At 31.6% G+C, this 24,739-nt stretch overlaps 1 protein-coding gene across 1 annotated transcript in view; it reads right to left on the minus strand.

The window, feature by feature from the left end:
• LOC145295415 (dihydrolipoyl dehydrogenase, mitochondrial-like) overlaps positions 1-24,739 on the minus strand; it is a 61,709-nt gene that overhangs the window by 35,800 nt on the left and 1,170 nt on the right. Inside the window, exons 2-5 of the mRNA XM_080141466.1 lie at positions 21,066-21,141; positions 9,186-9,265; positions 4,914-5,052; positions 3,151-3,251 (exon numbers count right to left, since the gene is read on the minus strand). Of these exons, the coding sequence (XP_079997592.1) occupies positions 3,151-3,251; positions 4,914-5,052; positions 9,186-9,265; positions 21,066-21,141 (396 nt within the window). The remainder of the gene's footprint in view (positions 1-3,150; positions 3,252-4,913; positions 5,053-9,185; positions 9,266-21,065; positions 21,142-24,739) is intronic.

Consider the following 24,739-nt stretch of genomic DNA (forward strand, 5'->3'; position numbering starts at 1 on the left):
GAACATAGAATTGCTTCTTCCAGCTGCCCGCCGATATCTCAATGATTGGATGTAAAGTTAATGATATAAATTTATAGTCTTGACTCTCAGGCATAGAGAGTCACTCAGCATTTCGTGAGAATAAATAACCCTGTGCCCTCTTACTCCAAGCTCTAAACTGCTTATTAATATTTCTATAATTTTTTAAGTTATAAATAAAGTAAAATACTGAGGCAACAAGCAAATCAACCTCACCACCTCCCAAAAGAGGGAAGAATGCTCATGAGAATAACGAGGTTGAAATCAAATCATATCTCATTCCAACAAAGTATCTATCAAGACAGTTCCTAGGTTGCCAAAATTATACCAAAAATTCACTTCGCTGATAGAAAAAAGTGAGTTTGTAAAACCAGTTACATTTTTTTTTAACATAAAAACAAAATCCAAAATTAATTTCCTTTTCCGTCTCTTTTCTCCAACTATGGATTAAATAGTATGAATAATTGTGGTGATATTCCCTATTGTTTATAATTGAATGGACTTGGCTGCTATTAGGGAATGACGACAGGTTCATTTCACTCTTCCAGAGTGCCTCCTTCATAAAACTAAAATTGTGATGAAGGACTAGATTTATAGGGGGAAGGATCATAAGTGGAAAGTTGCTCAGCAAGATGTTTTCCATATTAAATTTACATTTGACATAGAGAAACAATGGGGCAAGAAAGGAATTCTATAGGAATGAATGGTGTATCATCAGTAAATATATTGATCTCAGAAGGAGGTCATTTATGAAGAACAGGAATAATTGGGGTACACACAATGATGTTGCTTGGAAGAATGACTTGTGGGAGACAAAAACTTCTTTTCATGTTAATCAGAGAATCCTTGGTAAATTCTGAGTGTACAGTCTGGTTTGCAAAAAGTCTGACCTTTTTTATCTAAATTAGATATGGTTCAGTTCAGTTGTAGACCATTCTCTGGCGAGAGGGGAGGGGGTATTGTGACAACCTTTTTAATTTAGACAATCTAATCAAAGTTCAATGGTTGACACAGGAGGTCACATATTTTCTAGTACATTTTTAAACATCAGATAATAAAAATACCAGTCTTCTGTTGTTTGAATCTGTAATAAATTAAGAAATTGTCAATCACCTCAGCAAAAGCAATCTGTTTAGTGACAAATAATACAGATGCTTTTCCATACGACCAATCACTGACTAATATTCTATAGGATCAATGAATCTCTCAATAAGAGTTTTGTTTCTAGGACAATAACTCTAGACATATCAAAGGCCTTTGTTAGGATTTGGCACAAACTTGCTAACTTGGAATATCTGGCAATGTCTTCTCAACTATCAAATCTTTTTTTAGAAAGGTTTATAAAAATAGTTCTTGATGGATAAAAGTATGAAGCACATCATATCAATGTTCAAAATTGTATTCTGGGCTCATCTTCATTAATGACGTTTAAAATCATATTCTGAGATCATTTGCTGACATTGATGCAGACAAATCAACTGTTTATACATCAAAGAGCATTGGTGATCATTCGCAATTTAGCCTGGATTCATTTCACATAAGAATGTTTAAATGCCTGCATTTCACAATGTTGTTTTTAGAGGCCTATTCTGTTGTTCAATGCTTATGTGATATTTTCCTCTAGACAATCTATAATTTTTATTGTTTGTGCTAGAAGGTGGTGGTTTTTTGATAATGTCTCAGACAAATTTGTACTGTTTTTGCATGAGAGTTTCTTAGGGCCATTATAGCAAGTGGTAGGTATATCTGGTTTTAAATGTACTATCTGTTGTTCACACATTTTTTCTTGACTTTTTATACTATATTGTTTGTCAGGCAGTTATTCCTCACTTATTCCTAAGTTTCTTTGAAAAAAATACTTTTACAAACCTTACATTTTTAATCCAGACTGGTTATGATGAAAAGAAAAATAATCTAATATTTGTTTTAGATCACCATAATTAGTGATTTGAGGAGCCAGTAAAAAAAATTCATTTTTACTAGTAATTGTTCAAAAAGAAAGACTGAAACTAGTTCAAACTATTAGCTACTGATGACATTTGAAAAATCACCCCTTTTTTTATTATATTGAAGCAGTTGTAAAAGCTTTCAGATGAATGAAAGAGAAAGGTGTTCAAAAATAAAGGTTTAAAAGAAAATGGTGTATACCTTTTGTGACTCCTGTTTTAAAAAGGTCAATTTTTCAGTGTAATTTATAAAGTATTACTTAATCTATATGGATTTTAAGTCTTTTTTTTTTTTTTTTGAGAGTCAAGTATGGAAACGACAGAATGAAAGACAAAAACAGTAAACAATGAATAAAAGAATGAGTAGATTTTTACCATCTGCACATTTAGTGATGAAAAATGCTATTTCAAACTTAAGCATAACAGACGTGCCTACAGAGATGTGTGTACACATCTAAAAAGCAAGGGGTGATCATGAGAAATAATTTTTTTCAAATGAGATTTTCTCAGAGGAGGGGCTTATGGTAAAAAAAAAAAAAAAAAGATAAAAAAAAATTATATAAACTGATAGTGTTCAAAAAAATATTGGCTTCTATATTGACCACACTCCTCCATACAGATAAAGCATGTTTTTTTTTTATATATACTTTTATTTACCTGAAACAAGACATCTTGCCAATACAGTGAAAAAGACTTTTTTTAGAGGATGGGAGGGGGGCAGCTTTGATGAAGGGAAGAACAAGATGTTTGTCCACATTACATTTAAATTTCTGTATGCTTGTATGGTCAGAGGAGCATTGGGAGAATTCCAAAGGTAAAAGGTCTAAGGAAAGAAGCTATCATAGTAGGAAATCTTCCAACATCTAGGGATATCTACAGCGAAGGAATGGGACTTTGCCATTAAACATTATTTGAACTGAATGTGAATCAAATCTTTTTTGTAGATTAAGGAAAATCAGGTGCAACTTACTCCATACCAAAATGAACAAAAATCCTTCATGGATAACTTGAAAAAATAAGAAAACAAAAATCACACTTGTACAAATTCATAATAATTATGTTCATCCCACCATGCTTTTTTGTATTTTAAATGACTTGAAGTTCTTTTGTTTTTTTTTTTGTTTTTTTTTTTTTGCAGCATGTGTGTGAGATGGGAGGAGAGGGAGGTATAACAAGACCTGCTTACCTTGTTTTGTTTAAAAAGATGTGCAATTCCACCGGTGAGGGCTTTTACAACATTTTGTTTCTGCTTCATCATATTGGGCAGATTCAAGTTAATTCCAGTACCTAATAAAAAAAAAAAGATCGTTTTTTATGTGGTTATTGTACAACAATGAACTCTTATATCAGTTGTTTAATAATGTTCCATCTGTCTTTTTTTTTCTTTTTCTCTTCAAATCTTTTTTTTTTTCTTTTCTATTCAAATCTTCAAATACAAATACAAAATGCCCCAAATAAAATTTCTTCAGATTGAAAAGTTAAATTATAAAAAGACTAACTTCAAACCTACTGTTGATTAGTAATTGTATTGGAAGAAAGTTTCCCCGCTTAATTTGTGGAAAGAGAGCTGTAATTGCATCTTTTGTAGTACTTGCAAACAGTGGGTACACAAGAAGTGTAGAGAAATAATTGGTAGTTTGAAAGATGATAATTAGTTTAAAGAATGTAAAATAATGGAGACTGATTTAAACTCTGATATGAAGAAATTATATTTGAATGGTGAAGCTATTGAGATAATCCAAAAGTTTTGTTACCTTGGTGATACCACTGGAGCACAAGAAATGCTAGTGTGATTACAAGCTAGGAGTGGATGCGGTAAATTCGGAGAACTTCTGCCATTATTAATAAGAAGTGTTATCATTGTCAACCAAAGGAAAGAATCTATCAGGCATGTGTATGAAGTGTGATGAGGCATGAAGGCAAAACCTGGCCAGTGAGATTTTAGGATGTGTGTTGCAAAGAGAGAAATATGAAAATAATATAATGGATGTGTAATACAATTTTTCAAGACAGGTTTAGATTTAATGACTTCAGAGGAAGATTAAATTTGAACATAGGCAACATAGGGAGTGCAGAATAGGAGACTTGGTTTGGTCACATTTGAAGAATTGACGAGAGTTTAGGCAGCAGGGTCAGTTGGAAGATCAGGAAAACATGAAAGTATTCAGAATAGATTTATTCTTCTGGTTTCAACTTGAGAAAAATCGTAAATACAGGCCAACAAATGTGTGGCTCAAAATCCAACAATGTGACTAGCACTGACAATTGTCAAAGATATGGATTCACTCCCGTACTTCTCAACTAGAGCTGCTTTTATACAGCCTGTAATTCCTCTCATTTTCATGTGTGCAGCATGACTTTACGAGACCACAATTCATAAAACTACGCAATCTTTGATCTCCACACACACACACACGGCAAGACTTCCGGTTTCTTTTCTCTTGACTTTAAAAAAAAGAGACATAAAGACCTGATCAGAGGAAGGTTAGTTTCAGAGTTCTCAAAGCCGTCCAATACATGGTAACATTTAAAACAGATGTTAAACCAAATCCATCTTTCATTAACGAAAAGTTGTTTGTGGTTGAATAATATAGGAGTAAGTCAAATATACAATATGTTATAAAAAACATAAACTTGTTTTTTTTGGAATGGCTGTTTCTAGAGAATGTTTATTTTGAGCATTTGGATGTTGCATATTTCTCTAATATTTCTTCTACAACTGAAATCAAACTTCAAAATCTTGTTTAGATCATATTATTAAACTAACTAATCAGATCATTATATTTTATTTATCTTAACTATATGGATATACATCTTTGCTTATCTCAGAGCTGTTTCTATGTGCCCCCCTTTATAGTCATGCATATTATTACGTATATAAAAGCATTTTGCACCAAGCAAATACTTTAAGAGTTAAGGTTATCTGAATCCAAACAAATAAATACTTACATTCAATACCCCGATTAGTGAAATCTTTAGATGTGGCTTGATGGTAGAGATAGGAACTTTGGAGAAGAGCTTTTGATGGGATGCACCCAATATTGAGACATGTTCCACCCAATGTGTCATATTGTTCCACATTTACTGTCTGTAAAAACAAGATCAAAACAATATTGTATGATAAGAAAGTCTAAATAAAATATGTTGGCAGTGGTTTGCTTTGTGATCATTTTTACCAAACAGATTATTAAAATAGCTGACTAATTTTTTAAAAATGTTTTTAGATTTAAAGAGGAAATTTAACAAATGGAATACATAAGTAAATAGAAATTTTTCTGACTGAGAACTTGTAAAGAAAGTTTCATTTTTGTATTTGTAGTGAAAACGTGATAAAAACAACTTATTTTTGTGTAAATGTATTTAACAAAGAATATATGTCCAGTCATTAAAAAAAATAAAAATTTCAAAAGAAAAGGTCCATTCATAAAAAAATTATATTTATCTTCTCTATATAAATAAAATGAAGTCATTTTTTCCTCTCTGGTTTGACCTTAATAGGATTAAAACTCAAGACATTTCATGCAAATGTAATATACACAAACTGCAGCACATTATCTGAGGCGTGCTATAGGCTTATTACCTCTACACTTGCTCGATAATCGTACATTCCTATATTTTTTCTGCCAAAACCTGTAAGAATCAATGGAAGTTGTAAAATCTTTTCGCTCCATTTGATTACTCCTCTTCCTGCTCCCCATTTACACCGCCGCTTTGTCGTTCACGAGGAACTAATACAAACGCACACCGGTTAGGAGTTTACATACAAAAACTGAAATGCTTCCTACTACGGGAAACGCACGACGCATAATTATGCATTGCTTATTTAAAATTTATTTCGAAACATTACACTAGTATAGAAAAAACTAGTCTCTCCTTTTCTTTTTCTTTCATTAACATATATTTCCTTTACATTCCGTTTCGTTTCGTTCGCTGCTTTCATTTTCTGTTTACTTTTTTCTGATTACTGCTTTACATATTAATTTTCTGGTTAACGCATTACAGATTGTAAGATGCCAATTTTTCACTTACAGCGATTACGAACAAATCAATCTCCATTAGTACCAAATCAATTTAGGGGTGCTTTAACATATTTACCGACTCACATCGAGAATTACTACAATTAAAAATGTAAACAATGCATTTCTATATGCATCTCTAAAAACCGACGTTCCCGGTTACTGCGTTTCGTATGTTTTCGTTTCGTTTCATGTTCCCATTTTTCAGATTGCATTGTGGTTGTAAACACCGTTACGATATAACTCATACCAAAATGAATTTCACTACTGACGCTATTTTTAGCACAAACAAGGTGTTTTCTTTTGGGTAATATTTACTGCATTAGATTATGAGTTGACTTTACTAATTATCCTTGAATTATACAAAGAATAGTATGATTTATCTCGAAACAGATTTATACATTGCATTTACTTAACTTCATAAATTAACTGAATTGGTAACCTCGCACTGAAATAAATTCTCATCACTTTCTTTCCCTCACGTGTACAAACATTTTCTTTCTTTGGTCCTTAATCTTTAAATTCCTATTTCAGTCACCTAAATTAATTAGTGTGAAAGGAGCTTAGGAATTTCGGCTTAGAATGATATGCCCATACATTATTACATTATGCCAAAACCATCATTCACATTCCACAAGTCAACTTCAATAGGTTTCAGGGTATGCTGACACCGTTACGGGTTGTCTATCCCGAAAGCCTTTCTTAACAGGGGGAGGTTTGGGGTGTCTATTCAGAGACCAGTTTAATTGGAAATATTTCGCTTTCATTAAGGAGAACGGGAAAGTTTTACATAGAACATTTTTGGTTATTAAAAACAGACAATCACATGACATATTCATCAGGGTTTAATATGGGCGAGTGCCATTTGATAACCCCCCCCCAAAAAAAAAAACATTTATTGGATGAAAATTTATCAAAATATAATTGGACAAATATTTAGTGAAAAATTTGCAGAAAAAATTATAATTCTAATACAACAATTTCGTAATGAAAGCAACATCAGATTTTTATAAAATAGTTTCTTTTTTTTCTTGGACAAAGAAATATTACAAAAAGTTTTTTGGAACTTAAAGCAACTATATAATTCGAACAAGATTCATTGAAAAGTTTGCGTAAAACATTTAAAAGTTTAATGAAACAATTTGGTAATGAAAGCAACATTTGCTTTGTATGAAATAGTTTTCTTTTTTTTTTTTATATTCCAACAAATAAATAATTGAAAACTTTATTTTAAATTAAAGAAACTTTGAAAGGTCAACAACAAATTATTTTAAATGATTGTTTTTTTCTTTTTTTTTTTTAACGGGGAAGTGGGTTGTTTTCTTATTTTTTTGTTTTTGTTTTAACGGCAATCGTTCTACACTTTAAATTTTGGGTTAATAAAAAAAAAATTACAACAGAGCGAAATTTAAGTTTCCGTTCCATTTTTACAACAACCAAACAAATTAGGGGGATTGATTTACTAGGATGTTTATTAGAAGCTGAGCACTTATTAAAATTATTTTAGTGTTGAATTTTTCGCATTTTCGTTACATTTGCTACTTCGCAATCGCTGGTAGCCCACTTCAAAAATCGAATACAAGACGAAATTATACAGAATGGTACTTATGCAGAATTTGACCCCCCCCCCCCATTTCATTCCACCGGATTCAACCGAACGTTGTTTAAATGTTGAAACACTAAATCAAGATTTTATTTTATTTTTTTGCATAATTAATTAATTAATGATGGGAGTATTTTTTTCTGTTTATTTTATTAACATCTGTTCACAAAAAATTAATTTGTACATTCTCTTGAAAAAAAAAAAAAAACTTTTCTCTAATTTCACCTCTTTTCTTTTTATAATAAAAATTCCGTTTGCAAAAAGAAACGTTTACTGCCAATTTTCTTAAAAAAAAAAAAAATTAAAAAAATGCATGTTTTCCTGCAAAAAACAATTTATGGTAAAAAAGGAATCTTTTTTGAGAAAAAAAAATTGCAGAAAATATTAAAAGTAAATAAACAATACAAAATGCAATTTTTCTTGAGGAATGTGTTCCATTTTAACTAACTGAGCCACAGCAATGCGTGGCCGGGTACAGCTAGTTTAAAGAATATTTTTCACATTTAAAAGACTCAAAAAAGCTCAAAAATAAAACTCATAAAATTTACATTTTTTTTTTTCTAGTTTGGTAGGACATATTGTAATTAGTATTTCCTCTCAGCTCGCACATGAATTCAGAAAAACTAGCTTTTATTTTGTTCAAATTGAATAATAAAACTGATATAAAAAATATTAATAATCTCTACTTTGCCATTCATGAAATAATTTGTTTAGCTTATATATATACATATATATATATATGCCAACTCAATTTAAGAAACTGCATTCACACTCGGTGATTATATCTGATTTTACTAATTGATATTACCTTAGTTTCATTCTTTTGAATGTTTTTTTCGTAAGAAAAATTTAGATTTTTTTTTTCCTTGAACTTTTTCAATAATCAACATTGAAAAATTTTGAAATCAGACCTCAACAATTAATGACCCTTTGTTTTATTCACTGTTAAAAATGTTACTTCTAGAGAAAATCTCCTTTACTGTTGCCATCTCCACAACCACAACTGTAGAACAGTTATAAAGGGGTAATCAAGTGAGAATTATTACCATTCAAAGAAAAAATAATGGCCTTGCAGAATTAAAAATGGCAAAATATTTTTATAAAAGAAATATCGATGAAAATATACATTTGCTCAATTTTTATTAAATGACTTTTCATTTTTATATTTATACACATACACTATTCCTATAATGCATTTTGTATGGCAGCTTTTACAAAATCATGTGTAAAACTATAAAAATTGTCGCAACAGTGTTCACCTGATCAAGATCCTTCCCTAGCCTGTATGCATTATATCCTGAACCATAGTTGCCCATGCCTGGCAGTCTTAATCAAATTTGCATGGGATGGCTAAACAATTGTGATTTAATCATCAAAGACTGACTACATATGGATCAGAGAGCTCAGCCAAATCTCCCCTGATTGTTGTTGTTTAGGTTCTCAGCATGTTCAAACCATTGAAGACATAGCTGCAACAAGATGGCAAAGAAGCATTGAAGTGTTGATTTAGTAGTTGGTAGTTTAAACTAGAGCTTCAAAAAATTATATTTGCAATCAAATATCAATATAGAAAGATGACTATGTTAATATTGTGAATCATACCTTGAGACCAAGTTGTCCAGCTTTAATAGATGCTACATAGCCCCCAGGGCCACCACCGATGACAACCAAATCATTCTCAGCTAAAAGGAAAACATTTAAGATTTAATAACATTTTTCAAATAAAAACAATTTTCAGAAGAGATTGAAGAAATTAAATACCAGAAGAAAAAAGTAACAATTTTAAGATGAATTACAAAAAGACCAAATTTATTTTATTTAAAATAAATGCAGTTATTTCTCAAAGAAACCAAAAATTTTTTTCTACACCCTCCCTCAGTTTTTCTCTTCACTTCTGAATCCTTATTATCATTAGCCCCTCTTATTGGAGTTATTCTTATAGAATGTTTGGAAAAAAAAAAAAAAAAAAAAACTTTTAACGTTGATGAATTTACAGTCACTTTTGCATGTAAAGAAAGATTTTTCTGCAGAGCTTTCTAACATCATCAAAGAGACAAAGTGCAGAAAGAGAAATAAAATGAGAACTTTAATGGAATATTCGAATATCTATGTATTTAATATAGAGATTAAGTGTTAGCACTTTGATATGAAAAATTTGACTGAAATAAAATGAAAACTGATTAATAATCATGATATATTAGAAGTACCGTCAATAGTACCATGTTAAATGAGTTTCTCAAATGGGCAGACAAAAGAATGGAAAAAATTTTGATATTCTGTGTTCACCATAGAAAATCCTGTGGAATTTAATTTTCTACTTCAAGAACAATTATGCAGTTGCAATGTAGAAAATAATTTCAATTAAGTTAATGTTCTTATGCCTTACATTTATTGTATAGATTGCCTTTTGGCTAGGAACAAAATGTATCTGCTCATACTACACTTCATCTCTTCTTTCTGTGATCAGTGAATGAGAAATCCTTCCATACTGAGACAATTTCAATTCCAATCTAGAATGGCTCTTTTTTGAGGAACTAGATTTGTTGCCACATTAAAAACTGACCTTGTGTCTAACTGTTGTGGTAATGGTAAATGGGGGGAAAGCAAGTAACTCGAGATAGATATGCTTTTTATTAATAGAAGTTTTATCAAAATTGTTTTTTTGTTTTGCTTTTTATACAAGGAAGTCACCACTTATCAAGGCTCGGAGGCCACTCCAGGAATAAGGGTTATAGGGTTATTGCGCGTATGGGATGATATCGTAGTAATCGCTAGTAATGGAAATCTGATAAAGTATCTTGCTTTGGGGGGGGGGTCATCAGGAACTTGTTTATGTTGGACTTGAAGACATCCAAGTTGTAGTCAGGTGGGAAACAGGTAAATGGAAAAGAGTTCCACACGTGTGCACTTCTAAAAAAGAAGCTTTGTTCATGGAATCTACGCTTTGATTTAGACACAGATAAAGAGTGGGGAAAATTACTGACAGTGGTTTCAGCTAGACAGGTGTTTTTCGTGAAAGATTGGCGAGGGGGGCCAGAGATTCAAGCTCAGACGAGCACTTGCCATGGAAATAACGATAAAACAACGACAGGCTCGTAACGTCCCTTCTGTGGGAGAGAGGTTGCAGGGAAGAGAAAAGGGCATCCCCCCCTACGCTACAAAGTCTATTTTGTACTCTGTCAAGGCAGGATAGGCTGTTTTTAGCAGCTCCTGTCCAGACGTGGCAACAGTACTCCATCCTTGGACATACTTGGCTTTTATATAGATAGAGAATTGCATTAGCAGTGAGATATCTACTTGAGCGTTAGAAGGATCCTACCATTTTTTCAGCGACCTTGACAACAGATTTGATGTACGTGTTCCATTTCAGATCAGGAGTAAAGGTCAATTCCAGAAGCTTGTCAAAACATGGAGCCTCCCCAAGACGAGAGTCATCCATTTCAACTGATGCCAGATGGGGATCAGAGTGTTGATGATGTAAAGATAGAAGCTTGGTTTTAGATGCATTAAAAGTAACTAGCCACCTCTTCTCCCATTGTATCACGCGCTCAAGATCAGAGGAGAGAGAATCAGAGAGAACTTTGTCATTTACGGCCTTTGATGTGTTGTCATAGATGGTCGTGTCATCAGCATAGATGTCAACAAATGATTTAAGTATGTTTTTTTGGAAGATCATTGATGTAGACCAGGAAGAGAGTTGGGCCCAGGATGGACCCTTGAGGGACTCCAGCATTAATACTGTGGGCTTTTGATTTCTGCCCATCAACCACTTCTCTTATGAGCCTATCAGAGAGAAATGATTTAATAATTGAGAAAACATTTCCAGTTATACCATAGCTGGAAATCTTGTGAAGTAGACCTTTATGCCATACCCTATCAAAGGTCTTTGATCTATAAGAGCAATTGCCCTAGAAAGGAAGCCTTTGTCAAGAGATTCACTAATCCTTTGAGATATAACCGTTAGCACATCTGCTATAGATCTAGCAAAACAGAAACCATATTGCATGTCAGTAAGAAGGTTATTTCTGCTGAGGTGGTTGACTACTTCTTTATTTAATATGGATTCCAGCAACTTACTCATGACACACAGAAGACTTACTGGTCTGTACTGAAAGGGAGATGACCTGTCACCTGAATTCTTAAATACAGGGCATACTGATGAGGTTTTCCATGGTGTTGGGAAGCAATTCTCCTTAAGGCAATGCTTTTTCAACACTATAATTGGAATGCCGTCAGGGCTAGTTGCTTTACTGGAATCAAGATTCTTGATTAGCTTGGCGACCTCTCGCACAGATATTTGTATGTTGCATAGCGTGTTGTCTGTTATAGGAGGAAATACAGGGAGTTGATAGCCTTGGTCGCATAGGGTAGAATTAGCTGCAAAGTTCTTGGCAAATAGTTTGGCTTTGTCTGATGCTGACAAAATGACCTCAGGTCCATTGATAATAGTTGGGATAGAATGCACGCTTCTGTTCAGGATCCTGTTTGCTATTTGCCAAAACTGGTGGGAACCAAGCTGCTACTCAGCTACTTTGGATTTAATGGACTGAGCATATAGCTATCTTGCATTTTTATTACTCTTTTACAGTGGTGGCTGGCAGTCCTGAAGGCAGCTTTAGTCTCAGTACATCTATTATGTTGGTAGCTATGGAAAAAGTGATTTCTGTGAGCGATGGCAGCAACACATTCTGGAGAGAATCTGGCTGTTAGGTTTTTGTTGGAATTTTTTGGATGGTATGAATCGGTCTATATCTATAGAGGACACATCCTTTTTAAACATGGAATGCAAAGGTAGATCAGATATAAATGTATGGAAGCTATCCCAGTCAGCCATAGAGTATTGATATACTGTACGGTGGAGAGGTAAGTCTGAAGACTTGTTGCATTTCATTTTTATCTTAACTGATACAACTGAGTGGTCGGAAGATCCCAGAGGAGATAGAATGGAACATGAACATAGATCAGGGGAAATTGTGAGAAAAAGGTCTAGAAGGCTTGCATACTGACTGGTAGTATCGGGCACACGGGTGGGTTCGTGAACAATCTGAGTGAGGTCATAGGCAATGGCAAAAATCATGACAGAACCTCCCCTTATCATCTGTCTTATTTGAGTGGGTCAGCCATTCCACATTATGGACATTGAAGTCACCATAAATGTGAATCTTAGCTGAAGGATGCGCAGACAGGATGTTGTCAATTTTCTCAGATATGCTCTTAAAGATAGTAATTCCATTGTTGTGGGGGCGATAGAAGGCAAATATAAATGCAGTAGTGTAAGCAAGTGCAACCCGGAAGCACATATACAGTAAATTAGTGTCTTCTCTAGAGATATCCCTACCACACGGAAAGCCATCTTTAATGTAGGCATATATTCCATGCCCATGGCGATCTTAAGGGTCAGATTTAGATGTTAAGTTAGAGTATCCTTTAATTATGAACTCATTTAGGGAAGTGGTTGGCCTTATGCCAGTTTCGCTTAGGAACAATATGTCCGGTTTCATCTCCTGCAATTGGGTTTCAACCTCTGGAAGGTTGGAACGTAGACCCCTGATGTTGGAGAAGGAGACATGATAGTAGGGGTCTACGTTGGAGGATGGGGTTCTAGGTTTGTTCGTGTTTTTTTTCTGGAGATAATTCATGTTGAGGTTTTGGGATTTGTGGAACAGGTCGACAGACTTGGTTAGAGAGGGAAAGTAAGAGAAAAGGATAGGAAATTTTTTTTTTTTTGTAGCACATAAGGTAAAGTCGTAACAATTACCCACTAGTATGGCATCGAGAGGCCCCACCAGAAATTACTGCATGGTCCAGAATCCATTCAACAAATGGCAATACAGCAGCCTCAGTACTTTGCACCTGCTGATAGGACAGCCTCCTTAGTGGTTAATTCAAGGTTCGGGTCCCTGACTATCAGGCGGATAACGTCAGTCCAGATGAAACGTTTACCTCCAGCACCCTTACTAGTGACATGGCCACAAGGATAGACATAGAAACAGAAAATTTCCGACATCTCAGGCTACTTTTCACGCAAGTATTGTCAACCTGGAAAGCAGCTTTTTCTTCACCCTTTATCAGAAAAATCACTCATTGGAAATGAGGATTGAAGGACAAATAAGAAGAAGCGAGAGTTACTGGAGCTGTCGATAACACATCCACAGTGCATTATCTACTCTCCATTTAAAAAAAAAAAGAAGTATTAGTATATTATTAATATCTACTTTATATAAGTCCATTTCAAATTTAGGAAGATATTTGAAAATAGTCTTCCCCTCCCATATTAATGCGCAGATTTGAAATATGTATCAGGTATGATTAATAGTAATAAAAACAATTAAACCTTTCTATGAGTAGACATTTAATGCTGGGTACTTAAAGGATATGTAGGAGGGGGGGGTAATCTTTGTAGGATTCTGTATTCTCGTTTATTACTTTTAATTCAACAATGCTTTTATTTCTGGCTTTATCTCGAGTTCGAATGTTCTCGCTTTACCTTATAATTAAAATACGATAATGGAACTTATCAATTTGTGAAGAAAACTACAACATGAGTACAATTAATGTACATGTTCAAAAGTTTTCTGCTGTCAAATCAAAGCCACAATTAACTGGGAGGTGGGCTGAGATAAGTACAAATTATGAATTTATTACAAAATAAATTTTAAATAAATTCCTAATTCTTATTTTTTTAAATAATGATGTTGAAAGTAACCTTTACTTAAATTAATTCCCCTTTGTTAAAAATTTGAAGGAAATAGAAGAGTATGGAATGACATGAGGTCATTTTATTCACCAATTTTCCTGACTGGATTATTAGTCGTAAAATAGACTGCTAGAAAGTTTCTGTCAACATTTCTTTTCTAGGTCAGTCTTTATCTGTGCCTAAACCTAAATGTAGATTCCATGAACAAAGCTTCTTTCTTAGAACTGCACGCCTGTGGAATTGTCTTCCATTTTCCTGCTTTCCGTCTGACTACAATATGGTTGTCTTCAAGTCTAATGTAAATAAGTTCTTGAGGAGCCGTTCCATATAAGTTAACAAATTTACCGAATTTCCATTACTAATGATTACTATATTGTCCAATTTCTACTGTACACTCTTTAACCCTTATCCTCTAGTGGCCTCTTGGCCTTGATAATGTGGTGATGCCTGTGTAAAAAAAAAATTAGAAAGACCCCAAATGGCAACATGTCTACTTTTTTTAAACAAGCCTCTAATATATCGGAGTCTGCCTTCCTTAAATAACACAACTCACCAATTATCTTTCTGGCCAGGTGCTTTTCTATGAATGAATTGACCTAGTTTCAGTATTATTTTTAGAACTACCACCATTATAGAAGTATTTTTATATAACTTCTTTCCAATGCACTAATTATATCCTCAATGGAATGAATATTACAGAAATATATACTAGCGGAACCCGTGGAAATTCCACAGCAGACTCTTTCATCTGTAATATATTGATGTTGGCAATTTGTGGATGTTCAGCGTAAATGGAGACGTCCTGATAGAAAATTAACTGATGATAGAAAATTATAAGAATTGATAAAAAATTAACTCCATAATAATAATATTGTATACAAAATTTGTATTAATTAAAATATATTTGAGCGTATTTTATGACCGGGCTGTGCCGAGCGTCCCTGCTAGCTTAGATAAATACTTTTGCAGTTTTAACAAAAGAGCTACAATAATGTAGTTCTTTTGTTAAAACTGCAAAATATTTATCTAAGCTAGCAGGGACGCTCGGCACAGCCCGGTCATAAAATACGCTCAAATATATTTTAATTAATACAAATTTTGTATACAATATTATTATAGAGTTAATTTTCTATCAATTCTTATATAGTATAAAGTTGTAATTTCACAAATAAAAAAAATATATCCACATGACTTGGGTGCATCAGCTTGAATCAAAACCAAAACTTATGAAAAAAAAATGTGTGTGTGTGTATATATATAACTTGAGTTCCATCAGCTATAATCAAAACTGAAACTAAAACTTATGAAGAATTCTTGGTAAAATTATTTATTACAAGAAATGGAATAAATTAAACAACAGTCACTCAGAAGAAAAAAACACACAAAATAAAACATATGCTATCGTATTAATATATAGATAATGCATTTTAATAATATTCAAGGATTAGCAATACCAGAAAACATACCTTTCAGCACTGGACAATCTGACAGTCAAGTCTTTAAATCAGTAATTAGTAGATTTCTTCTATGTCCATTAAAATAAAACTTACATGAATGGATTCACAATTTTTTCTTTAAAAATGATAGTTTAATATTTTTATTGTGATGTATATATTCCAAGAAATTGCTATTTAAATCAGACTTAACAAAACATGCCAACATATACCTGCTAGTGGTAGACGACTTTTGCAATTGTTGCGGTCACGTGATACGGAAGTTCTACCAGTCAATGATGTTTCATAATTTTTAGCCAATCAGAGAAAAGAATTGTATTTGAATGAAACACAGGTGTCTTTTTAGACAAAAATTAAAACATCTCAAAGTGGAAGTTTTGTACTACAAAGATAATTCAAGATAGAAATTTGATTCAAATGGTATTTAGTAGCCAATAGCCTCGCAGGACACAAAATGTTTTAAATAATAATAGAATAACAATAACAAAGACTCTCGCTGGCAAGGACTACTATTGACTGTAACCAGTTATACAGTCCTTTTAAAATTTTCATCTTTTTTTCTCATTATCTTCTGAATATTTGTTAATGAAACCTATATGAAATATGTTCCTTATTAAATTTTAAAAATTTTCTATTCTGAAAGAAGTTTAAAAAAATTCAATCTAAAAAAGTTATTTTAAAGTTTTTGTTAAAAAAAAATTCAGATTTTCTCATTCAGACCTGTATTACAAAGAGGGAGTTGCAAAAAAATGAGTTGTGGTGTGAGGAGAAATACAAACTGAAACAGAGAGAATATTCAGACCTGTAATAATACAAAGAGGGGGTTCCAAAAATGAGTTGTGATGTGGAGAAATACAAGCTGAAATAGAGAGAAGGAGAGTTTTAAAATATAATCTTAAAAAGATAAGATACAAGTTAGAAAAGCATTTTATCGAAGGCATGAAAATTGTTAAACAAAATGTTTTTACTATAGGCTTTAAAAATAAAGGTACAAGATTCAATTTGAAATTTATTTATCTTCAAAGTACACTTATATAAATTTTACAAAGTAAGGTATAAAAATTTAATTTAAATCAAATCAAAAAATTACCTTGGATTTATTTTATGGAATGTACATTGCAATTTAAAAACATTATCTTTCATCTAGCAATTAATGATATAGATATAAAATTTTCAATGATTTTTTTTAAAACGTGCAACAGAATGTACATTACATAAAATAAACCCAAGGTAATTTTTTGATTCAATTTAAATTAACTTTTTATACTTTACTTTGCAAAATTTATAAAAGTGAAGATAAATAAATTTCAAATTGAATCTTTTACCTTTATCTTTAAAGCCTAGAGTAAAAACATTTTGTTTAACAATTTTCATGCCTTAGATGAAATGCTTTTCTAACTTGTATATTTATTCCTTTTGTCATGAAATTTGAAGAGAATTGATCAAAAAAACTTTACATAAGCATCGATAAAAATGGTGATATTTTTGTGCGCCGTCCTGTAGGAAATTTATAACAAAACGTCTATGTACATTCAAACTGACTTCCAATGAAATATTCATTCTTTATTATTTTTTTTTTTAATTATTTAGAAAACATAAGTTTTTGATGATAAAAATAAAAAGAATATTTTTTTAAAATAAATTCTTTGAAAAAAATGATTAATAATGAGCATTGATGTTTTTTTTTTAGGGTTAAATCGAAAACTGTTAAATTGCATAAAAACATCAACTAGCGGGTACTTTTTTAATTTTGTAATGTATTTTGTTTAATGTTTTTTGGTAAAAATATTTTTGTATATTAAAAATATAGTTAATTATTTTATTTTCATTATGATTTTTTTTAGATATCTACTGGTATACAACCACCACCAAACCGGGAGTAACATAGGTTTTAATTAAAGCTAGACAATCGAAAGGAGAGGATGACTTTCGAAAATATCGGTGAAAAAAGCGACCCCCCCCCCTGTAGAACAGTGCCCAGTTGAAGGTGAAGATATTAATGTTTTTAGCCAATTTTTCGATATTTGTCGTCTAAAAGGTAGAACGTCAAAATGATACTGATCTTGTAAAAACCCGTCGCCTCTATCAAAAGTTTTAGGCAGACATGCAAACATGCATACATACATACATTTATATATTGGTAACTAAAAATTTTCGACCCAAACCGATTAAAAAGCTTGCCCTATCTCTGAATACCCTTTATATAAAATTTCAAATGTTTAGACCAGAAATTGTCTGAGTAATTTGGTAGAGACCGCAGAGGCCAAATTTTTTTTTAATTTGATCCCTATTATGACCCCTTAACATTTATTGTTTTGGGCCTAAATCAAGTTATTAAGTTAGATCCATGTCCAAGGAACCTATATCTAAAATTTCAAGTGTTTAAACCCAAAATTGTCGGAGGAGTTTGGTAGAGTTCTCAAAGGTCAAATCGTTGAACTTTGACCCCTTAATCGCCAAATCTCTGGCCGAAAACCGATCACATCGATTTTTCCAAATCGATGTACCCTGTATATCAAATTTCGAGTCTGTAGACTTAAAACTAACAGGTGTTATTGCGTAGGGAAATGTACACACACAGACAGATACACAGACACGTTCACTTTTATAGATATATAGATATTTGTATCTAAAATCTTTTTTTGTATAATCATTATTCTTTTTGTCGTGTTAACTGAAAATATACCAAACTCCTTTTTTAAAATGCATATTATTAGACTGCTAAGGGGCCACACTTGGTTTTCAAATAATAAGACTAAGAATAAAAATTGACTATGTTATTTTGTTGCAAGTGGAATCTTGCACTCTGATAATTTTCAAATTTATAATATTAGCATTAACCGGTGGAACTTTTGCATGGTGAATGGACTTAAACATGGATATGGAAACCAGAAAGTTGAATTGTAATATATTTTATGTACAAGAAACTAATATCTAATACTAGGACTGTTTGAAAATGAATATATTGCAAAATGTTTATGGTATTTTTGTATATTAGGCACCGCCAAAAATGACCGAAAAATCAAGTTGTTGTTTTTTTAAAACAAAATTACATTTATTAAAATCTATTATTTCTGAGTAACTTTTTCTTTCCAGAAAGATAAAACCCTGAATTTTATCATATAGAAAACAGAATAATGTAAAACTTTTTCTACTATTTTTAATTAAATTTTAAATGTTAAATTTTCCCAAAAAGTTAACAATTGACATTTTGTCTTGCACAAAAAACGTACATAAATATTTAAAAAAAAAAAAAAGTTTTTTGAAATAATTAATTTATTTATTTGTTGTCTAACTAAGATTTAGGATGATTTTCTAAGAGAATATGCAAAAATATTATAATATAAGTACCTGGATTTCAAATAATTCCACTTATTCATATAGGCAACCAGTTACTTCGCGTCGATCTAGAGTCTAGATCGACAATGTTTACGTTTGCATTTGATAAAAAGCAAACTATGGAAACAGGCCAAAAGTGACGAAAATTTCAATGTATTATTAACGCTGAGGCCGGCCAGTACCAGATGGGTGACCATTTGTATGAGTTTGGTTTTTAATGTGTATGTGTGTGGGGAGGCCAAGCTCCCCAAAATGAGGGGGGGGGCAATTTAAAGCAGAATAAAAAAAAATTTATTTCAGTGCGTTTGGTCCACCGTAGTCGAAAGGCGGTAAACGTTTTCAAACGGGATCAAAAAAATGCTATTTTTAACACAAAGGGCACAATATTTATCAAATTTTTTTTTTGTATCGATTCTTCAAAGCATTCCCTGTTTAATAATGGTCATGCATTATTCGGCTCACTAAAAAAATTTGTTAATTTATTTATCAAAGATTTTAAAATGGCTTTTTTCGTATAAATATTAAAAAATTTTTTTTTTGTTTTGCTTAACTTTATTTTACTTAACATATTCACCGAATTTCACACTTCAAAACTCAAAAGCGGGATAATTAAACACAATCGAAGTTCTGATATTCAGACGTCAAAATAAGGTATGCAAACAATTTTTTTTTTTTTTTTTTAATCTATAATTCTGTCCCTTACAACAACACAATATGTTGTGTTCAATTTCAGATGATTATTTTAAGCATATTTGTACCTCCTCAAAACAAGGGGGGGGCTTTGTAAGCAAATAAAATATATATATAAATATCGTTTATGAAAAATAAGTACACTGTTATAAAGTTCATTCTTCTCTTAATAATCGCTGAAAATTTCATATTGATTGGATAATTACCTGATTTTTGGTAGATTTTTAAAAAGACGGTCTATCAAAAAGTACTTACCTGCACCCCCAGTTTTGGCGGTGCCTATTGTATATTAACACCTTCGACTAAATCATCCCCACCTGCCTCCCCAAAATATGTAATTCTCCCTTTTTTTGGCAATTACGTTTAAACACACTGAAAAATTTGGCAGAAATGAATACACTCATATATATATTTAATATAAAATAATCTTAGATTTTAGGATCATTGTAAAATTTTAGGGCAGTTAATCATTTTTTCTCTGGGAAATAAATTCTGTGTGTTTATTTTTGTGTGGTTTTAAAATGGTTTATACAATGGAGTGCTTACCACTCTTACTTAGGGTTAGCGAACTTAGGGGTACAGCAATTTGTAACAACAGGATATAATTTAATGTTCTTTAAAACATAATTGCAACCTGTAAAAAATTTCTTTTAATTTGATATGCTACAAGCAAATTTTATTAATAATTTCTATGAATTATGTCGTGGTCGCCATCTTAGATTTTTTACGATGTGATGATGATAATACTTCCCATGATGACAAAGCCTTTACACCTACTGTTTTTATGATGTTTCTATTTAAAGCAGTTAAAATGAAACTTAAGTATGCTAATTAGTCTATAAGTTGCCAAGTGAGATGGTCATAAATACAATCATTTAAACCTTCAAAGTGTTGCTATAATTTGTTCAAAATTTCATCATACCTTAAAAAGATCTGAAGATACAGCTTTTTAAAGATGGGTCCTTCTGTAAATTGTACAAATTTCACACCATTTTCAGTCACACGCTTATACGCATTAAAATAAGACTGACTTTAAACAAAATGTCAAGTGAACCATGCATTTTCCCATACTTCAAATGGTCATAATTCAAGTGCTAATGGTCAGATTTGAAAAAAATTTAAGACCACATTTATTTGTTTTTTTTATGCTCTTTTCAATGATGCTGGATTTGAATTTCTTGAATGTAAAAAAAAAAAAAAGGGGGGGGGTCCGGTATTCAATGATGTAAGGTTTGTAAGCATATCTGTTGCAGTTTCTGAGTTTTAGTTGAACACACAAAAAAGTAATTACCGTTCACTTACCACTGGCTGAATACTTTCTGCTACAAAGAGTCTGTATCACAGCTAAGTACTTCCCGTTTGAGCCAGCACTACCATTCTGAAACAAATAAAAACATGGATTTACAAATAAATGATGCAAAATTTAACATGTTGACATACAAAAAAAAAACTTGTTGCACAACCACTTGGTCTGCATTACATGAAGTATAGTCAATAAAGTCGATATAAGTTGACTTTTATTTCACTATTTTGTATAGTTTTCTCTTTATTCTTTAGATAATGTGATTACACATACTATACTAGCCTCATCAACCACCAGCAGTTTCGGCCACCGGTCAAGGTATTATTTCGTCTTGTTTCTCTTCATCTTTTATTTCTGTTGATGTAATGCTGATTATGTAGCATTTTATTTCAGTTGATGATCTCTGGAAGTCAGGATGCTCTTGTTCTATAATCTTCATGTGAGAGTATCCACAAACTTTCATTACATTACAAATATAAGAAAGGTTAAATCTCAAACAAAAAAAAATCAAAAGAATATCTAGAATCTAAACTATTCAACCTATATTTATGAGAGTTATCAGTTCATATTGTAATGTCACACAGAGCAAATGAGAAAGGTTATTGATGCAAAGTGAAATTTTTTCACTTTCAAATGTTACAAAATTCCCTGCAGAGAAGGTAAAAACTTTTTACACATAATAACCAAACTATTTCAAGACCTTCTAATATAACCTGGTATTTATAAATGTAGATCAATTTCAAGAGTCATTATGACATCTTTAACTTTTATCCCTTCCAATTTGTGCACAATGCCCTATGAAAGATGAAGATTTTCAAAAATATCAATACTTTGATATTTTTTCAATAAGTCTTAAAACTATTCATATACTTATTTCAAATGGACATTCTTATTTCATATCACTTTCCTTTTGATCTATAGGGTGCAATATTGGAAAGGAGTAAATATTTCATACAATTTGTGGGACCATTCATCTGCTTTGCAGGAAATTTTATTTAGAAAAAGAAAAAAGGAATAGAAAGAAAATGTCACATCTCTGTCACAGGACAAATGAACGCTTGAACGATAAGACAGATTTCCCAATGTCCATGATTGTGACACACACAACTAGACCCTAGCCGAACCAGACCTGCATGCAGCCTAGTATGCTTCTAAAACTGTCTTGATTGCTTGCTTGTCACTGCACACTTCAGGAAAGAAATATCTTTATTTGAAAACTGATGACATCACAAAGGATGAATGATAGTTGCCAAAATTTGTGAATCTTTCTTCCTTCCAACAATGCAGAACTGAGAAGGGAGCAAAATTTATGCAGAATTGGAAAATTTTTAATAAAAATAAAAAACTTTCTATTACTGTATCAATACCAAATACTGAATTTCAATTTATTTTGGAAAAAAAAAAAAAAAAAAGACTTAAATTTTTAGATAGTGTTCAGCTTTTTATGTAATGATCTCTAATTTAAAATGCCAAAAGAGGCATTTGTAAACGGTATCTTTTGACAAAAAAAAATTTTTTTTAAATTGCATAATTATGTGAAATTTACTAAAATTACTTGTTTGTCAGCTTTATGGCAACTGGGACGATGAAATAAATTGTTTTGACTATTATAAATTTATGCTACTTAATGATTTTACATCTATAGAATTCTAAAGCTGACAATCTGGCTTGTTTATTTGCACATTGAATGTTTTAGATGATGGTAAAAGGGAGATAGAGGAAGTAGTCGTGATCTGAAAAGTGATTTTTTTTTATTGAAATATGTGTTTGCAGAAATAACAGTGAAAATAATTGTTTTAATCTATATATATATATATATATATAAAAATCAATAAAATAACCGTCACGGAATTTTTTACTTTTCACAAATACTTAAATGAATGTTTTTATTAACATACATTTTTATTAAAGAAAATGCGTATGTGGCAACTGATGTTTGCACTTTAAAATAGTCAAGTGAATGTTTATTTAATATTAATATTTATTAATGAAAATTTGTTTTTGTTCAAAAATTAAAATATTATGAACTGCCATATTCCACATATACCACAATAAAAAAATATGCATCAAAAGAACATTTGTTTAAACTGTGCAGAAAGACAATAAATAAAACATGAAATAAACATTTTTAATTATTCGATACATTTTTAATATCACAGCATTGGAAGAACATTCTCCATAACCAGGAACATTTCTGGAACATTAGACTATTTGTAATTAAGCCAAGTCTGGCCAATCATTCTAATATTTTCAAACTCATTTATTTCAGTCACTAGGTCTTTCAAAGATAAGCTAATAAGAACGTATATCAGCTGTTTTAACTTCACTTATTTTATCCATTTTTTTTATATAAGTTGTTATAAGTGTGGACATTACAGATTAGTAACCAGCTGAAACATAATATATTTAAGGTACACACCGCTGAGTGCAGGACATTTCCTTAGGAGGAAGGGCTTCCCGGCTTGTCTCTGCCGATATTCCCTTTCACTTTTTATTTAAAAAATACCTTGAAAATTTATAAATAACTACTTGTACCTGCACAGAAGTGTTTACTTTCCTTTTGGATACTTATGCAGATTATGAACCGCATTATCATTGGCATATTCCATGCAGGTTGCATAAACCACCAGAAAGTCCCAATACATTTAGTAGTGGTGTGGTTTGTTTTACAATCCAGAGATTCGAAAAAGTGGTCAAAAATTTAAATATATAACAAATAAATGTTACTAAAGGCAAGTTACTCTTTTACCTAGCTGGATAGGTTTTTAGTGTCAACCCATACACGAGCACAAGAAAAAAAATGGCCGTGTAAAAAATTTTTCCTTGTGTGCTCATATACGAGTTGACATTAGTTGTTTTTCGAGTAAAAACACTAAAACCTGTCCAGCTAGGTAGAAGGATAACTCATCTTGCCTTTGGTGACATTTATTTGTTATATATTTGGATTTTTAACTACTTTTTTGAATCTCTGTGGATTGTAAAACAAACCCACGGAATAGTTAAAAAAAAAAAAAAAAAAAAAAAAACTCCTCTCTATATTAAGAATGACTTTCTAAATAATAATGTTATTATTTCTGTACTGTCCATGAACTGTACAGGTATCTCTCCCCCCACTCACCCTCATTAAAATTACCATACGATAACTGTTTTCGATTATATGAGAATTTTGGAAGTTTGACCATTAAATTATTAACTGGACACATTACTATCAAATAATAACACATTTTGTTAAAATGGTATCGTTTTAATCTTCATAATTATTGGATGTAAATAGCTTCCAAAAGTTTCAATTTAAGAATTTTAAAATCAGAAATGACATTGATATTAAACTATCAATGCTTTCAAATTCTTCTCAAATTTCGAATGGTCAAGAAGCAATTCCGGTACTTATGCAATTTTGTCACTGAGCTAAAATTATTTAGAAAGCCATTCTTAACATGGGGAGGAGAGGATGTTTTATTATTATGTAATTTCGCCTAACAATTTAATAAAAGGGATATCGTAAAACTTAAATTTAACTTGAAAATACAGTATGCAGTTGCAGAGAGTGATCCGTGTTGAAATAACGTTATTATTTAAAAAGCCATTCTTAACAGGGGAGGTTGTACCTACCCTTACAATTAAATAAAAACATAAAACTTTAATTAAACGTGGAAATACGATTTAAAAACTA

This window comes from Euprymna scolopes, chromosome 2 (genome assembly GCF_053919585.1).
Source record: "Euprymna scolopes isolate OS-2025 chromosome 2, ASM5391958v1, whole genome shotgun sequence".
NCBI lineage: Eukaryota > Metazoa > Mollusca > Cephalopoda > Sepiida > Sepiolidae > Euprymna > Euprymna scolopes.